Source organism: Archocentrus centrarchus, chromosome 7 (assembly GCF_007364275.1).
Source record: "Archocentrus centrarchus isolate MPI-CPG fArcCen1 chromosome 7, fArcCen1, whole genome shotgun sequence".
Lineage (NCBI taxonomy): Eukaryota > Metazoa > Chordata > Actinopteri > Cichliformes > Cichlidae > Archocentrus > Archocentrus centrarchus.
The window spans coordinates 17068989-17086434 of record NC_044352.1 but is presented as its reverse complement, the minus strand read 5'-3'; the positions used below and the strand labels follow the sequence as shown (position 1 = coordinate 17086434).

Below are 17446 nucleotides of genomic sequence, written 5' to 3'. Positions count from 1 at the left end.
AAATAGATCTCATTAAATCCTATGTGTGGGTATTTCAGCAGTGATGTGACAATCAGAGGCAAGTCTGCAATTTGTAGGACGGGAGGAGGCAAGGAGCACCACACCCATAGATATACATATGCAAACAGACAGAAAACACAGGGGAGGAGATCAAACACCAGGTATACCTGAATATAAGGAGGAGAGCTTGAAGTACATAGCAGTCAAAACTTGACATCAGTAACAGAGACATCGTCTTCAGGCAGACTGAAGTTCATTGCCATGGCTAAGGTAATTATCACTATTATAGACTTCATGATATTAGAGTTTTAAATTTTTATTATCCCAAGTGATTATGTGTGAAAATGGTTGGCTTTGTGGCTCTAACATGTTGATAACGTTTCCTTAATGAAAGCTGAAGGTAAAAATATGGGTTCAATATAAAGTCCATTCTGCAAAATGTTTCTGTCTTAAAGTTTCTTTTTTCTTTTATTGTTGACTGCATTTTTACTTTATGTGACTGATTTAAGATTCTAATATCTGCTTTTGGTTTTGTTATGATTTCATTGAATCTAATAGTTTTCTCCATGTCTTTCAAGTTTTCAATTTGATATCTTAAATAAATAACAGTCAACCTTAAACAATCAGTCACAATAAAGTCAAAGTCAACACAAATGTAGATTAATGTGCCATTTAAAAAAAAAAAAAAAAGGTAACGCTTTCTTTTAAGGCCCGCCCTTAGGCCGTAACTATCCTCTAAGTAAATTTTAGTTATGTGGAATTACACCATAATTATTTTTTAATTCCGCCGTAATTATTTTTAATTCCACCGTAATTATTTTTAATTCAGCCGTAGTAAAAATAATTACGGCAGAATTCCACATAACTAAAATTTACTTACAAGATAGTTACGGCCTAAGGGCGGGCCTTAAAAGAAAGCGTTACCAAAAAAAACTTGGTATAGCCTTTGAAGAGTTCCGGATACAGTCTTTCACCGCCTCCCTTAGATTTTACTTGTAATTCATTTGCCAAAAAGAGATAAAACACAGATAAAGCACTGTTTGCTTCAGATCTTCTAGGCTACAGACATGAAATAATATCCATCCATCCTCTTCTCCTGTTCAGGGTCACAGGCGGGCTTGAGCCTATCCCAGGTGTCATAGGGCAAGAGGGAGGGGACACCCTGTACAGGTCACCAGCCTGTCACAGGGCTAACACAGAGAGACAAACAACCATCACACTCACCTATAGGCATTTTGGAATCACCAATTAACCTAACCCCAGTAACTGCACCTTTTTAGACTGTGGGAGGAAACCAGAGTACCTGGAGAAAACCAACACAAACATAGGGAGAACATCCAAACTCCACACAAGGTGGATTCAAGCCCAGACATTTTTGCTGTGAAACAACAGTGCTAACCACCACACCACCATGCTGCCTAAAAAAATATCATGAAATTGAATTATTTTGGCCACAATAATGCAGAAAATCTGATATGTAACACCTTCAACACCTACAAAGTTAACCGTCTGTTTGCATGAACAGAGTGACCTAGGTTGGATTCAAATTGCCAGCCAGTTTCTGTCTGCCTTGCTGGGAGCATGTATTTTAATAGTTCTGATAAGGTTTCACATTTCTAGTATTGTTTCATTTTCTCTAAAGCATACCTACATACTTGGTATGTAACAGGAAAAGCTATGCAGCTGACCCAACCCTGAAAATGCACATTTCCTGATTGGTCTCCTCTACTTTTTTGTCCTGCTGCTGTGTTTCTGAATATAAAAATCAATAACTGACAGGGACGGTTTTATTGGATTTCTACGCTAAAGTTTAGCTAATAATTTTTATGTAATTTAACATGAACCACAAATGGACCCAATTTTATACAAATCAAAACAGCTGGATTATTTATTTATTTATTTATTTACTGAATAAATCTCCAAAGAGACTTGACACTGTGTAAGATGTAAATACCCCCACCCCCCACCCCCCCCCCCACCCCCACCCCCCCCACACACACACACACACAGTCTTTGGTTCCTCTATGGAACAGTCACATACATGTGTTGAGCCATATCTGTGCATAGGTTTTTTTGTGTTTTTATAGTATGTTGAGCCTGTTCTCAGTTTGTGACAAATAAGAAGTGGGATTTGGAAACAAATTAAGGGAGCATAAATGAAAAAGACTGAGCTCTACTACTTGTCTTTGGGTGAAAATTGTTGAATTTTTTTCTTTTTTATAAACACAGGTGTTTAATGATCCCATCCATGGCCACATTGAGTTACACCCACTTCTTGTCAGGATCATAGACACCCCTGAGTTCCAAAGACTACGATACATCAAGCAGCTTGGGGGGGGATATTTTGTTTATCCAGGAGCATCACACAACCGCTTTGAACACTCTATTGGGTATGTCAACATGTCTACACACGCACCAATATGCCCTATTTAAGATTTTTTTAGTGTGTTGCATGGTGATTTGTCGTGTGTGTGTGTGTGTGTGTGTGTGCGTGCGTGCGTGCGTGCGTGCATGCGTGCGTGTGTGTGGTGTGTACAGGGTGGCTCACGTAGCAGGACAGCTTGCTAAAGCTCTGAAGTGTGAAGCAGCCAGATCTCAACATCAGTGACCGAGATGTGCTTTGTGTGCAAATTGCAGGTCTCTGCCATGACATGGGTAAGTGATGCACATCTTTCATTATTACATGTAGTAGGTTTTAAATGCTATTGATGTTGATGCCTTTTTTTTTTTTTTTTGTGGATCTTAGCCAGAGATGAGTCAGACAGTAACAATTAAATCCTTGAATGAGCCACGAACAAACATGTTTATTTGATTATGTACGATATACACTATATAAGTCATGCTTCTAGTCATCAAATAAAACATGTTCTATGAGGTTTCAGTGTAAGATATAAGACAATAAAGTAAAGCTTAATTTCCAAAATGTTTTGCCTGGAATACAAAGCTGCACTCACCTGTAGCCATAAAATTATTCATTCACTACCTGAAATAAAACAAAATCTACATATCAAGATTTTGTACACACTAAAAGGTTTAGAGTAATTGTTTTATATTCTGTTGAAATTTTTTGCTATATTTAAATGAAAAATTTACTATTTTTGTGAGTGTAACACTTATGATTACTGTCTTTTCCTGGTTGTAATGCTGTGCATATGTTCTTTAATTATAAAAACAACATGTGGGGATGGTTGGCTTTGCATAAACAGAAAAATCATCAATTCCCTGTAACTAGAATATAATAGATTACCAACATGTAATAAAGTATCACCCACTTTATAATACTTGACGGTGTGAAATAAAATATGCCTGATAAAATTAAATAGATCACAAATGGCCTACTTTATAATTCACAGATACATTCACCATTTGTCTGTTTCATGTTTATTTCTCCATAAAGGACACGGGCCTTTCTCTCATGTGTTTGATGGAATGTTCAACCCTGAAGCAGACCCAGAACATAAAGACTGGAAGGTAGGAAAAAAACCTAATTCTCTCTACTGTAAGGCAGTGGAGGTTTATACATAATGCACAAACAACCAGAAACAGCTGCTGACCTCTTGGCTTAATAAACTCCAGCTATTGTTAACAAGACAGTGACACACCCATAAGAACACCTTCACCACAGAGTCCATCCATCCATCCAGATTTCAGTGGCTCCATAATCAAGTAGAATTGATTCTGCTTCCAGAGAGGAGAGTCAGCTGTGGCCACAAGATGGCAGTAACACTCTTTGAGATTAAACTAGAGAGTTTATTTTGATATGTTTAAATTGATGTTTAGTTTTACATTTCACAAGATTAGAATATGTAGTTAAGCATGTAGTTATTCTATGTGGAGATGTTTGCTGTGGGCAGACACAAAATAGTAATTAAGTGCTGAACAGGTTATCTGTCTACATTACTTCATTTAACAAGCTGATCTAAGCAGGCTTTCTTGTGGTAAATGAGTCTTTCTAGTGTAAGAGAAGTTGTCACAGCCACAGAAAATAGTATGCTACAAGCTGTGTCTACTGTAATATAGCTCTCAACATTTATGAGATACTGATCTGGAAAGCTCAAGTTCAGTTCAGTTCAGTTCAGTTTTACTTACAGTACCGCTCAGAGGCTTGGACACACTGGTTCTGTATATAGTGCTAAATCACAGCAAAATTCACCTCAAGACTCTTTATACTGTAAAGAGTCCACAATAATACAGCTAAAAAACCCAACAATCAAATGAGCTCCAATGAGCAAGTACTTGGGGACAGTGGGAAGGAAAAACTCTTTTTTTAAAGATATTTTTTTGGCCTTTTCATGGCTTTATTGAGTTTATTGCAGTTGAGAGAGACAGGAAAGCAGGAGGAGAAACAGGGAAGACACGCGGGAAAGAGCGACAGTCTGGGACTCAAACTTGCGCCAACCACACTGCCATGCGGCATACGTGGGAGCCTGTTCATGCCCTGAGCCACCCTGGTGCCTGAAAAAGCTCATCTGACACAAAGAAACCTCCAGAAGAACCAGGCTCAGGGCGGGGCAGCCTTCTGCCTTTACTGGCTGGAAGTGAGGGGAGAGAGATAGGACAAAAGATACACTGTGAAAGAGACCCACAGATTAATAATAAGTAATGATTACATGCAGAGTGATGCATTACAGGAAGTCTCTAGTAGCCTAAGCCTATTAAATTCAGTTCAGTTTTGTTGATATCACGCCAAATCACAACAGTCACCTCATGGTTGCAAATCTGCATACGGCTCACTTGGTCATTTTTTGGTATGCTGCACAATTCAGTTCAGTTCAGTTAATTTGACTTCAGTTCAATTCAATTCAGTTCAATTCAATTCATAGTTATTTGTATAGCCCAATATCACATACAAACATACACACACACACGCGCACACACACACACACACACACACACACACACACACACATTAAAAAAAACAAAAGGGTAAATAAATTGTGCAGAAACACAAACAGTGAAATATGAAAAAATGAAACAATCTTGGAAGTAACAAAAGCAGAAGACCAAAATGATTTTGATGAAGAAGATATGATAAGGTCTCAAACTACCAGATTGCTAAATGTTGCTGAACTTAGTGGGTATGACTGTAAAGTGGTATAATAATTAAGTATAAACTCTAGTTAAATGGCAAATTAAAAAGGTGTTTTAAAAGTTTCTTGAAATTGTCTTTCAAGTCTCCTTCCCTAATATGTTGAGGTAGGCTGTTCCAGTGTTGAATGAAGTTCCATGTGTAAGCTCTATATGTAATGTAGCTCTGCTAAAACTGAATTGATGCACTCTGTTATTCATTATTAAGAATAAGTTTGCAGCAGAATCCTGTATAAGCTGCAGCCTACTAATAATCTTTTTTGGGAAGTCCAGCAAAACGAGCTTTGCTGTAATCTATCTGCTAGAAGTGAACGCATGAACAAGTTTTTCAGACTCATGGTCAGTCAGAAAGGTTGTATCTCGTCAATATTTCTGAGATGGAAAAAGATTGATCCATTGAAACAGACTGCAGATTACGAAGGTAACAGATGGGTTGGTAATGGATGGCTACGACAGAAATTTAGACTATTTCTTGGGTATCATCCACAAAAACAAATAAAATTTATGAATGAAAATAGTTACAAATGCAGTTCAAGGGACACAAAGACAAACAGCAAATAGGGAAGATGCAAGAAACCCAATGCTGGCAGGCAGTGAACTCATCTAATGGTAAATTAGCCGTTAACTTAAGATAAGCTAGCATTACTTCTGATATTCAGAATTAAATAACATAACATGAATACATGTTAAGCATAATGTGAATACACCTTGGACACAGTAACTCATCTATGACCATGATTTCTGCCCCAGTTATAACTGATATTTTCTGTGAAGCTGACTTCTATGATTGTTCCTACTTTGTGACATGACATCATCAACCATGTCTTTTGGTACTAATTTTGTGTTTTAGCTTTTATTACAGTCCATCTACATGCCAAAAAGTATTATTCACTCATAAAAAATAAAGGAAAGAAACAGTGACCTTAAATGGATCCAGTGACATTAATTATACCTGTAAGATTTTGTGAACTCAAATTTTGTATAAAGTATCTGATGCCAGAGAGACCTCTTTTTTATTATTTTGAAGCTTCTGACATTGTATATTATTATTGTTGTAATAAGTATCAGCAAAATAATTTTCATGCCATTTATATGAGAAATTGTTCTTCTTACATTTCAAACAGAGTTTTAACATATTTTTATGGGAACAATCAGGAAGTTTGTTTTATGTTTTTAAATTGGGTCAAATGTGTTATTCAGAAACACCAACAGTAACATTATTTAAGTTATCTTCAGACCTGTCAAATATGAAACATGAAATAAAACATTGACATTTGGTATGCAAATTTAGCTGTTCTGTAGCAATAAATCAGTTTTCATTTTGAATTTTCATTCAAATTCTCCTCCTAATATATACATTAATAATGTATATCTTGCAGCATGAGGATGCCTCTGTAGCGATGTTTGATCATCTGGTGAAGAAGAATAGTCTGGAACAAGAGATGAAGGATTATGGGCTAGAACTCCCAACTGACCTGACGTTCATCCAGGAGATGATTAAACCTGAAAAGAGTGATGGCACTGAGGTACTGGTCAATTCCTGCCTGAATATTGTGAAATCATTCAGTATTGTATTTGTCATAAAGGTAATTTCTGGTGTCATCTACACAGTGGCCGCATAAAGGTCGAGACAAGGAAAAATCCTTTCTCTATGAAATTGTGTCAAACAAGCAAAACGGGATTGATGTGGACAAGTTTGACTACTTTGCCAGGTGGGGCTTGCTTTGATAATTTTTTTGTAAAACAGTTTTTTCCACATAAGGTCTTAAGGGTGTTTTTGAGAGTTTATGACAGTAAATGTATTAAAATTCACATATTTCCTCACTCCCATCTCAGGGACTGCCACCACCTGGGTATCAAAAACAACTTTGACCATCAGCGCTTCATCATGTTTGCCAGGGTGTGTGAGGTGAAGGGGTGGAAACACATTTGCTCCAGAGACAAGGTGTGGGTCCCTGCTTTTATTAGCTTTGAAGGAACAATTAATTTATCTCATTATCTGTGACTAAACTACAGACAATGGTCTCAACAGGAAGTGGCAAATCTGTACGACATGTTCCACACAAGGAACTCTCTCCACAGAAGAGCCTACCAGCACAGAGTCACCAAGAGTGTAGAGATTATGTGAGTACCTACAGTACAGTTCCAATACTATACAACATTTAGCTTGTCTACATTGCATCATTAAAGTCATATGTTGGGTATTTTTATCCAGGATCAAAGATGCCCTTTTGAAAGCAGATAAGCACATCCAGTTTAAAAGTTCAAAAGGAGAGATGCTCCCTCTCTCCCAGGCCAAAAAAGACATGGAGGCCTACACCAAGTTGACAGGTAGTAAATTCTAACTGTGCTGTCTGTACATACATTTTATATGTTCTGTCAGACTTCAATCAAAGATGTTAACCATCCTTTGTTTGCTTTGTTACCTTGAAAGAAACAGTGAAGAGATGTTCTGAAACATTTTAAGGATTTTCAAATGCTAACCACACGAACACCATGAAGGAAATTCTAGTTTCTGAGACAAAAATAGTTGTTACTGTAAACTTTGTAGAGGACATTGAAATAAAGATTTGAATTTCTTTATGGAGTTATAGAAGTGTCAGAATTAGAATTAGAATTTAACTGTGCCGTATAAAAAGAAATAATAAAATAATAATAATAGAACAGAATGCCTTTATTGTCATTATACAGGATGTACAATGAGATTGGAGGGCCACTCCTGTTCAGTGCCATGTAACAGAAACTCTCTAAAATAAAAATAAAAATATAATAATCTAATATAATCTTAAAATATACAGAAAATAAAACACAATGTATAAAATATACAGAAAATAAGAGAATGTATAAAAATATATATGTTGTAAAAAAATAAAATACGTGTATACATATAATAATGAAGATGGTGATTATTGCACTCGTGATTGAATATTGGATATTACACAATATAGGAGTGATAGATATTGTTCAGTATGAATAATATAATATTGCACAGAGATGTGGGTATTGCACAGTTACAGTGGGTGAGTGTGAGAGTTCAGGGTGGTGGTTGCTATGACGAATTGATTATTTTATATACTTTTATTATTTTATGTATTTATTAACAGATATTTTGTAACTAATATGTGGGTGTTGTGTGCTATTTTATTTTAAAACTGCCATGACCTGGATGACTGAGAATCTACACAGATGTTTGTTTTTTAATCAATCCCTTTGTGACTTCTTTTAACTCAAACAATTTTTCTCATTTATTTTTCCACAATAACCTTTCCAGAAGTTTATTATACTGATTGTTTTTCACAGTTCAGTCTGACAAAATGATCCTTATTTCTGCTGCCAGTTCTTGGTGCTCCGCTTGCTTCATACAGTTGCAGTAGTAGTCAGCAGCAGGAGTGACAGAGGGATTTGGGAGGTGGGGAAACCATAAGATTAGGTGTAGAAAAGAATCACTTGTATTTCAGGTCTAGTAGATTTGTTCTCTTTGTGTAGAGGCTTTGATCATCTGACTTGTGCTGCAGCTTTGAGATTCACTGTTCTTTGTGGATTGAGGCCCCAGTCATACTAGAGGAAAAATACACTGGCATCCTCCTTAAGAATGTCACTCAAATGGTCACCCAGTGGTTGAGTCTGTAGCACCCTCAACCCCTGGGTAAGCAGTTTTCATTGTAAGGTGATTGCACAGGCAACCTGTCTTGGTCTGACTAAGACTGACTGAAATCAATTTGAGGCAGATTAGTGAAGGTCTTTAATTAATAACCATCCAATTTATAAACAGCAGACTGATTGCCAACATGCTGGCATCAGTCTGAGTCTGTCTGCACTGATGAGCAACTCATTTCTTCCATGATTTAACTCCCCAAGTGAGGATACAATGTAATGAATCACATAAACCTGAGTTGCTCATATTTATGGCAGGAAATTGACTGTAAATTGTGTTAAATTCTACACTGAAAAGCGCATCTTATTTTGTACCCAATATGTGTGTGGTAATTACCACTAGGAGTATTTATTTACTTGGAATGAGGGGAGATATTATCAGAATGAATGTCTTAAAGTTGTGAGCACAGTGCTAAAACTTTGGCACCCTGACAGCATCACATCAATGAGAAGGAAAAAACAATATGTTATCCAGTGAAGTGGGCTACTGGATATACTGAGCAAGTATCTATGCTGGAAGCAACTCCAGGCAGCAAAAAGTAATTCATCAGACACTAAGCATTAACTCACTTATGAGTTAATACTTAGCGTCTGGCAGATTAACTGAAGGTTCCAGATTGAGTTCTAGATCATTGTGGCCCACTTTAACCCCTGGTGAGCAGATTATACTCAGGATTGCAGATTACTGTAGCCTATTGGAGGATTACAATTTACTTAATCCAGTTCTTAAACCTTTCTTCTTGTGTTTCAGAATTTTCAAAAGTGCAAAGTAAAAATGTATCATCTCCAAAGCCCTGATGATGAGTATGAGCATATGACCCTATGCCTATCACTCCACAATATTGAATCCCAGACACACTGAGTTTCCATTGTAAATAGGGTTCTGTGACAATGGTGGTGATGTGACAGCAGATCCTGTGCGTTACAAAGCCGATTTTTTTTCCTCATATTTAGGTAGAAGTTTATTATATTGTTTCTTTTATTACTTAAAATGTAGAGTCAGTTTATTTCTAAGACAATACTGATTAATCTGTGAAACTTTCTTTGTTTCATTTAACTTATCTTCCAGTTTTCCTCTGTTTGCCCTTTAGATCAAGTGCTTGAAGAAATATATAAATCCACCACGGATTCTCTGAAGGAAGCAAGGGAGATTATACAGAAGATCATGACTCGGAAGTTGTACTGGTGTGTGGGTCAGGCCAAGCCAGTGAGTAAAGCTTTTATGTGCCTGTATTACATGTTGGTTATTTACAACTCAAGTTGGTGTTTTCTTATCTGTAAACTCAATTCAATTCAATTCAGTTTTATTTATATAGCACCAAATCACAACAAACAGTCACCTCAAGACACTTTATATTGTAAGGTAAAGACCCAACAATTATTAATAATGGCTATATAATTATTATATTATCATTTTTGGACAATTAATTTTTTTTTTTATCTGTATACCACATATTCAAGTTTGATTGACTATGATTGAAATGCAGACTCTCACTTTTATATACAGTACCAGTAAAAGTTTGGACTTTTAATTTCATCTGCTGGTTCAGACTTTAAACCTTTGAGAACAGCAACAAATTTCTGGGAATTGTAAAGTATGCAGAAAAATTGCTGGTTTAGCCCTGAGCAACCTCACTGACCTCAATATCCTGGCAAATTCAGACCACCCACTGCACCTGTTAACTGGCAGCACCAAAATCACCTGAAAAAAAAAACAAAAACATAATCTCATTGGCTCTGGAAAACCCATTTCGTAGCCTATTAAGTGGCCACGTCCCATTTTATACAGCAGGCTAGACCCTCCCATTTTGATTGACACCTCATTCGGCTAATCATGTTAAGAAAGGGGTTTCACAGAGCCAATAATAAACAGAGGGCGTCACATAGCTTTGTTAGGTGATTTGGTGCGGCCAGTTACATGATTGGCTGAATGAGGTATCAATCAAAATGGGTCTAGCCTGCAATTTAAAATGAACTACAAACCAGGACGGGTCGTGGCCAATTAAGGGGCTACGTTGCTTCCTTCCAAACACAGATATTGGCTGCCAAGATGTAGAACAAGCAAACTGAGAGACTACTTTGTCACTGCAGTAATTAGGTTTTTTAATTATTTTATGTATTTTGTCACATTATACTTGTTTTATGGGGTTTTTTTCCTACTGGCTTGAAACAAATTACCCTTAGGGGAAGCAAAGATCTTTGAATTAAATTGAGTTGAAACTCGGGATGGCACAATACCACTTTTTTATGTCCAATACCGATACCGATATTTTACATTTGGATATCGGCCGATACCGATATAAATCCAATATTTAAAATTGATCCAGGCATTTAAAAACATTAAAAAAAATTTTTTTTAAAAAGACGTCAACAGTCTCTCACACAACAAAATCAAAGTCTTTTAGTTGTCCCACATACAAGAATTAGAACCAGGGCGGACAGAGCTTTTTAGGCAGTGGCACCAAAGCTCTGGAACTGTTTACCACTCCAGCTCCATTTAGCTGACTCTGTGGCATCATTTAAAAAATAGTTGAAAACTTTTCTGTTTACCCAGGCTTTCTGGTTTCTGACTTTATTTTTATTCTTTTTCTTTTAATATGGTAATGTTATTATGTTTTTAACATAGTGTTTTCTGGGGTGGGGGGGTGATATTGTGTTTTAATTATTGTACAGCGCTTTTCTGTCTGTGAAAAACGCTATATAAATAAACTTTACTTACTTACAACAATAACTATCACCTGAATCCTGTTGCTTCTGTGTGAGAAGGTGATGCTTATGGCATGTTGCAAATTTCATTACGGCTGCAACTATCGATTATTTTAGCAATTGTGTATTCTATTTATATTGATTACCCAAGTAACTGGATAAGAAATACTTTTTTCATATTAACAGTTCATCTGCATATTTTAACTTCTGTACTGCAGTTTTTCCCTGTGTGAAACAAACAGGGTGGATGGAGCAGCTACAAAGTTCTCTTTTCTTACAGGGACGAAAAGGCTTCTTTTGGACACTAGAAAAACATTTCCTTCTGCTCCATCTGAGCTCACCGGCTCTGCCTCTTTCCGCTTGTGCAGACAGACTGCAAATCAGCTGACTGTTGCTGTTGCGTCATCAGTGTTCACGTGAAAAACTAGGGGCTGCGTGAGCGCAATCTTGTAATGCTTTATATTTACAAGGATTCTCCTAAATACGTTTCTACTGCAGGTCTATATTTAGTCACAAATCAGGGATTAAAGTATCAAAAATACTTTGACAGGGAAGGGGTTCTTCCGGTACCGGACAGTCACTAGTGCTAATAGCTGCGCTCGCTAGCAGTATGGCCGGGAGCTGAAGTAGGGAAAAAAATAACAACTGATTCTCAGCACAGCGAGCACAACACACAAACAAGGCAGAGAGTGGTGGAAAAACATGTCAGCGATGATCGCTCAGTGTCAAAGGGAATCCGTCACAGCGATGGAGGATCTGAGGGGGTTGTTTTCTAACTCCTGATCCCCCACTCCATTCCAGTAGGTGGCGGTAATGCAGCTCTAAGCTGGTTTGGTCAACCGCAAACCCACAAGAAGAAGAAGATGAGTGAGCCCTGTAATGCAGCTAATGTGAGCGAAACGTTATTCAATGTATCGGATTACATTTTTTTATTTCGTTCCGATATCCGATCCAGTAATTTAGGCCAGTATCGGACCGATACCGATACTGAATATCGGATCGGCGCATCCCTAGTTGAAACACAGGGGAGGTACACAAAACAAAAAACTTAAGGACTAAAATATCAACAATAACATGAGCAGAATCCAAAAGCTGTATTAAAAGTAAGATATGAAAATATAAACATAAATAAACCAACCAGGAATAAGTGCTAAATGTAAAAGAACATAAAACTCGAATACCACAATGCAAAAGTCCAAAACATAAACTCCAGGGTTAATGACAAGAAAATGCTTTCAATCCAGTTAGCAACATTTTATTCCTCAGAAAACAACCCTGCAAACATTTCAGTGTTGAATAACTGTTGGCTGGTGCTTTGGTGTTGATTAGATTAAACTTTATTCATTCCTTTAGGAACATTCCATTCGGGAAATTAAAATTCCAGTAGTACCTATACGTTATTGGAACATAAACACAGCAATAGTCAAAAATAAACAAATGAACAAATAAATAATAAACAAAGATATCAAAAAATGGAAATTATAGCCCAAGCTGAAATGCTAACAAAATAAAAATTATTTCATGAATGCAAACTTGTTCGAAAAAAAAATGGCTATAGCTTAGTGATAGTTTATAATCTCAGAGATATTTAGAAACAGCAGCTGTCTCCACCCTACACATTTCATCCATCCATCTTCTTCCGCTTATCCGTGGCTGGGTTACGGGAGCAGCAACCTAAGCATGGAAACCCAGACCTCCATCTCTCCAGCCAGTTCCTTGAGCTCCTCCGGGGGAATACCGAGGCGTTCACAGGCCAACCAAGAGAGATAATTTAAAGTGTGTCCTGGGTCTGCCCCGGGGCCTCCTTTTGGTAGGACAAACCTGGAACACCTCACCGAGGAGGCATCCTAGTCAGATGCCCGAACCACCTCAAATGGCTCCTTTCCATGTGGAGTAGTGACTACACTACAAAGTAGTGGCTCTACTTTGAGCCCCTTTGGTATCACTGCACTCCTCACCCTATCTCTGAGAGAGACCGGCCACCCTTTGGAGGAAGCTCATTTCTGCCACTTTTATCCACAATGTCATTGTTTTGGTCACTATTCAATTGACAATAGTGTGACACAATAAAATAGAATAAATACATGAATAACAAACAACAGAATAGATACATAAAATAAAATAAAATCCAGACCATAAAAGGGAGTAAATACTAAAATAATAGTAAAACTGCAGCATTAAAATAATTAATAAAATGCACAAAAATAGTGATTGCATGTAAAACAATTCAAATTGTTTTGTTTAGAATAATCCCAAGGTGCTGAGGGGTAGGACGCCTGTAGTTATGTACTGTTCTGGAATCTGGTTGTTTTTGTGTTGATGCTTTTCAGTCTCATTTGTGAGGGGAGAAAGTTAAAAAAGCAGTTTGCTGACTGGGAAGCGTCCTTTAAAATCAACAGGCTCTTCTTGTGCAACCTGTTCTTATAGATTTCTGCAATAAATGGGACATCACACCCAGTAATTCCACTTTGTTCAGCTGTTTTAAAAAGAACAGCCTCTGATGGGCTTCCTTTAAAGCCGATCTGGTGTTCTCCTTCATTTCAAGGAGGATGAGATCTTAACACCTAGAAATTTGTAGCTGTCCACTCTCTGCACCTTGATGTTTTTGATGGCCAAGGGTAGGTGACCTTTGTGTTTGTGGTGAAACTCCACAACAATTTCCTTGGTCTTTGAAACTTTCAGCTCCAGGTTGTTTGTACTGCATGTATCCAGCAGAGATGAAATTTGAATCTTGTACATCAATTCATCATTCATTGTGATTAGACCCACCACTGTAGTGAAATTTGAAGCATTTACCTGCTTTATTGTGTGAAGTACAGTCATTTATGTACAGTGAGAACAGGAGTGGGGACAGAACACACCCCTGAGGGGTCCCTGTACTGATGGTTAAGGGTTCTGATGTCTTGCTTTTGCACTTGACCACCTGATCCTTATCTGTTAAAAAGTCCAGTACCCACTGACACAGCAATTTGTTCAACTCCCATGTGAAGAAGCTTGACATACAGTTTGGATGGCAAAATGGTATTAGAGGCTGAACTGATATCAACAAAAAGAACTCTTGTGTAATTGTCAGGACACTCTAGTGCAGACAAACACTGTCATCTACAAATCGGTTTACCCTATATGCAAACTGATATGTTCTAGAGTGACACTGGAGAGGTGTATACATACCAAGAGTTCATGTTCCTTGCTACACAAAACCATGTTTTAAACAAAGAACCTGGGAAATTTGACATACCCAGACAGACCAACTTTAAATATATGGGTTAATGTGAGGTTTCTCTCACAGTTTGTCAGCAAAGAATAAATCTTTGTCTTCTTCCTCCCACTTCTTTCACTATGTTCTATGTTCAAGAAAAAGGACCAAGAGAAAATATCAACGGTAAGAATCAGAGCGCATCATAAAACATAATTAGCATAAGATTAATAATAGTACTGAAAGCATATGTTTTGTCCTCTATTCTTTAGGAGAAAAAGGAAAGTCTGAAAAGGAAACTGGAAGAAGACATGCCTGGGATGAAGTTTGAAGTTATTGTGAGTTTTATTTCAAATTGCCTCCATCAAACTTAAAATATTTTTTGTTAACTTTTATTTGATGTAAAATATGTTTCTAACCTCCACTTGGCCATTATTTACATATGAATATAAACACAGGCTTCTCTGTCACATTTCTTATTAGGTTGTCACCATGGACTATGGGATGAAGGACAAGGACCCCATCAATAACACATATTTCTATCGTAAGAATGAGCCTAACAAGGGATTCACGATCCCCAAATCAAAGGTCAGAAGTACAGCATGAGCTGTGTTCTTCCTGTATGCATTTCTGTAAGACAACTGGCTGTATAATAATGTGTCATTTTTACGCTGCTGTCCTTGATGTCAGGTGTCCAAGCTTCTTCCAGAGTGCTTTTCTGAGGAGATCCTTAGGGTTTACTTGAAGAACCATGAAAGTGAATGTATACAAAAAGCTGAGGAGTGCTTCAAAAAGAGGTGCAAAGAAAATGACTTTGAGGTAATACTTTATTCTATATAATGGTAGTGATAGACATTACTACATGATAATCAGTGTGATGGAAATACAAGCTGCAGTTAAAAACTCTTATCTTGTTAGACTCCTGAGTTCAGATTACACTTACATAACTTTAAAATCTTGGTTTTATTAATGAACTTTATTTATAAACACAGGTTGACAGAGAGGATGACGACGATGATGCCAGTGCTGCCAGTTGTGCAGCTGCAGGAACTGCTGAGTGAATCTGAACATGTGAAAGATTCAGATGTTAAGTTTTTGTTACTGTAGAGATTTTAAAATAGGTAAATCTTATCAGGGAATTAAAGTGGTTTGGGTATTTTGAATCTTTTTTTTTCTTTAAATCTTATCTATGTGATTTTGTCTAGACATTAAATATTTTGAAAATTATATTTACATACTGAATAACTTTTAATCTGCTTTTTGTGATTGACATGGCTGTGGTGCAGTTATTTTACTATTACCTTTCTGATCTATCAGTGTGAAATGTAATCTTAATTAAAAATAAATCATTTATTGCTATGATTAAACATATATTACATGTTTTGACTATAATCAGACTAAGTAGCTCAACTTATACATGCTTAAACCAGATATTGGGTACTTTTGTGATTTGCTCATTGTGTGAAAATTCATTATTTATCATGTAGTGGGTCTCAAAATGAAAATCTACCAAACATTATTAGAACCTTTTAGTTTTTTCATGTTTAGTTTTTTTTTGTTGCTGATTTCTGATCTATTCTAAATAAAGATCATTTTCTCTATGTTGTGTGTCATTGAGAAGTTACAGTTCTTTCAACATAAGAGGAAACTATGATACAAATTCTGTCATTATAAAATTACATAGATGTTGCACATCTCTAGGGTGCTGCTTGGAAAGAGCATCCAGAGTGCAAAACCTCAGCTCTGTCTCTGTAATTCATCAGAATGAAATTCTCATTCTCAGTTTTAAATTCATGGCCAGCCTTTCATATTTATTCCTTCTAGAAACCTCATTGCTGAGATACAGAAACCATTATTGGCGACTCTGTTTTGAGAAACGTGAAGCTAGAGACACCGGCGACCATAGTCAAATGTCTTCCAGGGGCCAGAGCAGGCGACATTCATGGAAATTTGAAACTGCTGGCTAAGGCTAATCGTAGATTTGGTAAGATCGTTATTCACGTCGGCAGTAATGACACCCGGTTACGCCAATTGGAGATCACTGAAATTAATATTGACTCGGTGTGTAACTTTGTAAAAACAATGTCGGACTCTGTAGTTTTCTCTGGGCCCCTCCCCAATCAGACCAGTAGTGACATGTTTAGCCGCATGTTCTCCTTGAATAGCTGGCTGACTGAGTGGTGTCCAAAAAACGACGTGGGCTTCATAGATAGTTGGGAAAGTTTCTGGGGAAAACCTGGTCTTGTTAGGAGAGACAGCATCCATCCCACTTTGGATGGAGCAGCTCTCATTTCTAGAAATCTGGCCAAATTTATTAACCCTCCTAAAAACTGACTACCCAGGGTTGAGACCAGGAAGCAGAGTTGCAGTCTTACACGCCTCTCTGCAGCTTCTCTCCTCCTGCCATCCCCCCAAAACCCCATCCCCATAGAGTCGGTGCCTGCTCCCAGACCACCAAAAAACAAACCTAAAATCAGCAAAAAACCATTTAAGCATAAAAATTAAAAAATAATAAATAATATAGCTTCATCAACTGTTTATGCACCTGTCTGTTTGCATTGATGTACATATTACCGGACTATAGTTTGCATTCTTTTATCTTTTAATTATTTTCTGCACTGTATATTTTGTAATATTGTGTTATAGTTATAGTTCTAATATCTCTGTATATTTGTAATTTGTATATGTGTAACATTGTCTTATAGTTTTTATACTTATTGTTTTTTATGTAAGCACGAAGTACCGCAGCAATTTCCTAATGCTGTGAACCTGTTCACCCATATGGCAATAAAACCTTCTGAT

The 17446-nt window shown here is 37.1% G+C and overlaps 1 protein-coding gene across 1 annotated transcript; it reads left to right on the top strand.

Moving 5' to 3' along the window:
- The first annotated feature begins 214 nt into the window (after positions 1–214).
- Positions 215–16165, top strand: LOC115782872 (deoxynucleoside triphosphate triphosphohydrolase SAMHD1-like). Its single transcript, XM_030733362.1, is given in 16 exon segments — positions 215–270; positions 2230–2390; positions 2539–2578; positions 2580–2655; positions 3398–3471; positions 6468–6614; positions 6700–6800; positions 6925–7033; positions 7121–7212; positions 7304–7419; positions 9834–9949; positions 14804–14830; positions 14917–14982; positions 15128–15232; positions 15335–15463; positions 15637–16165. Coding segments are annotated over 16 exon segments (1437 nt in total). The 5' UTR covers positions 215–261; the 3' UTR covers positions 15706–16165.
- The last annotated feature ends 1281 nt before the right edge of the window (positions 16166–17446 follow it).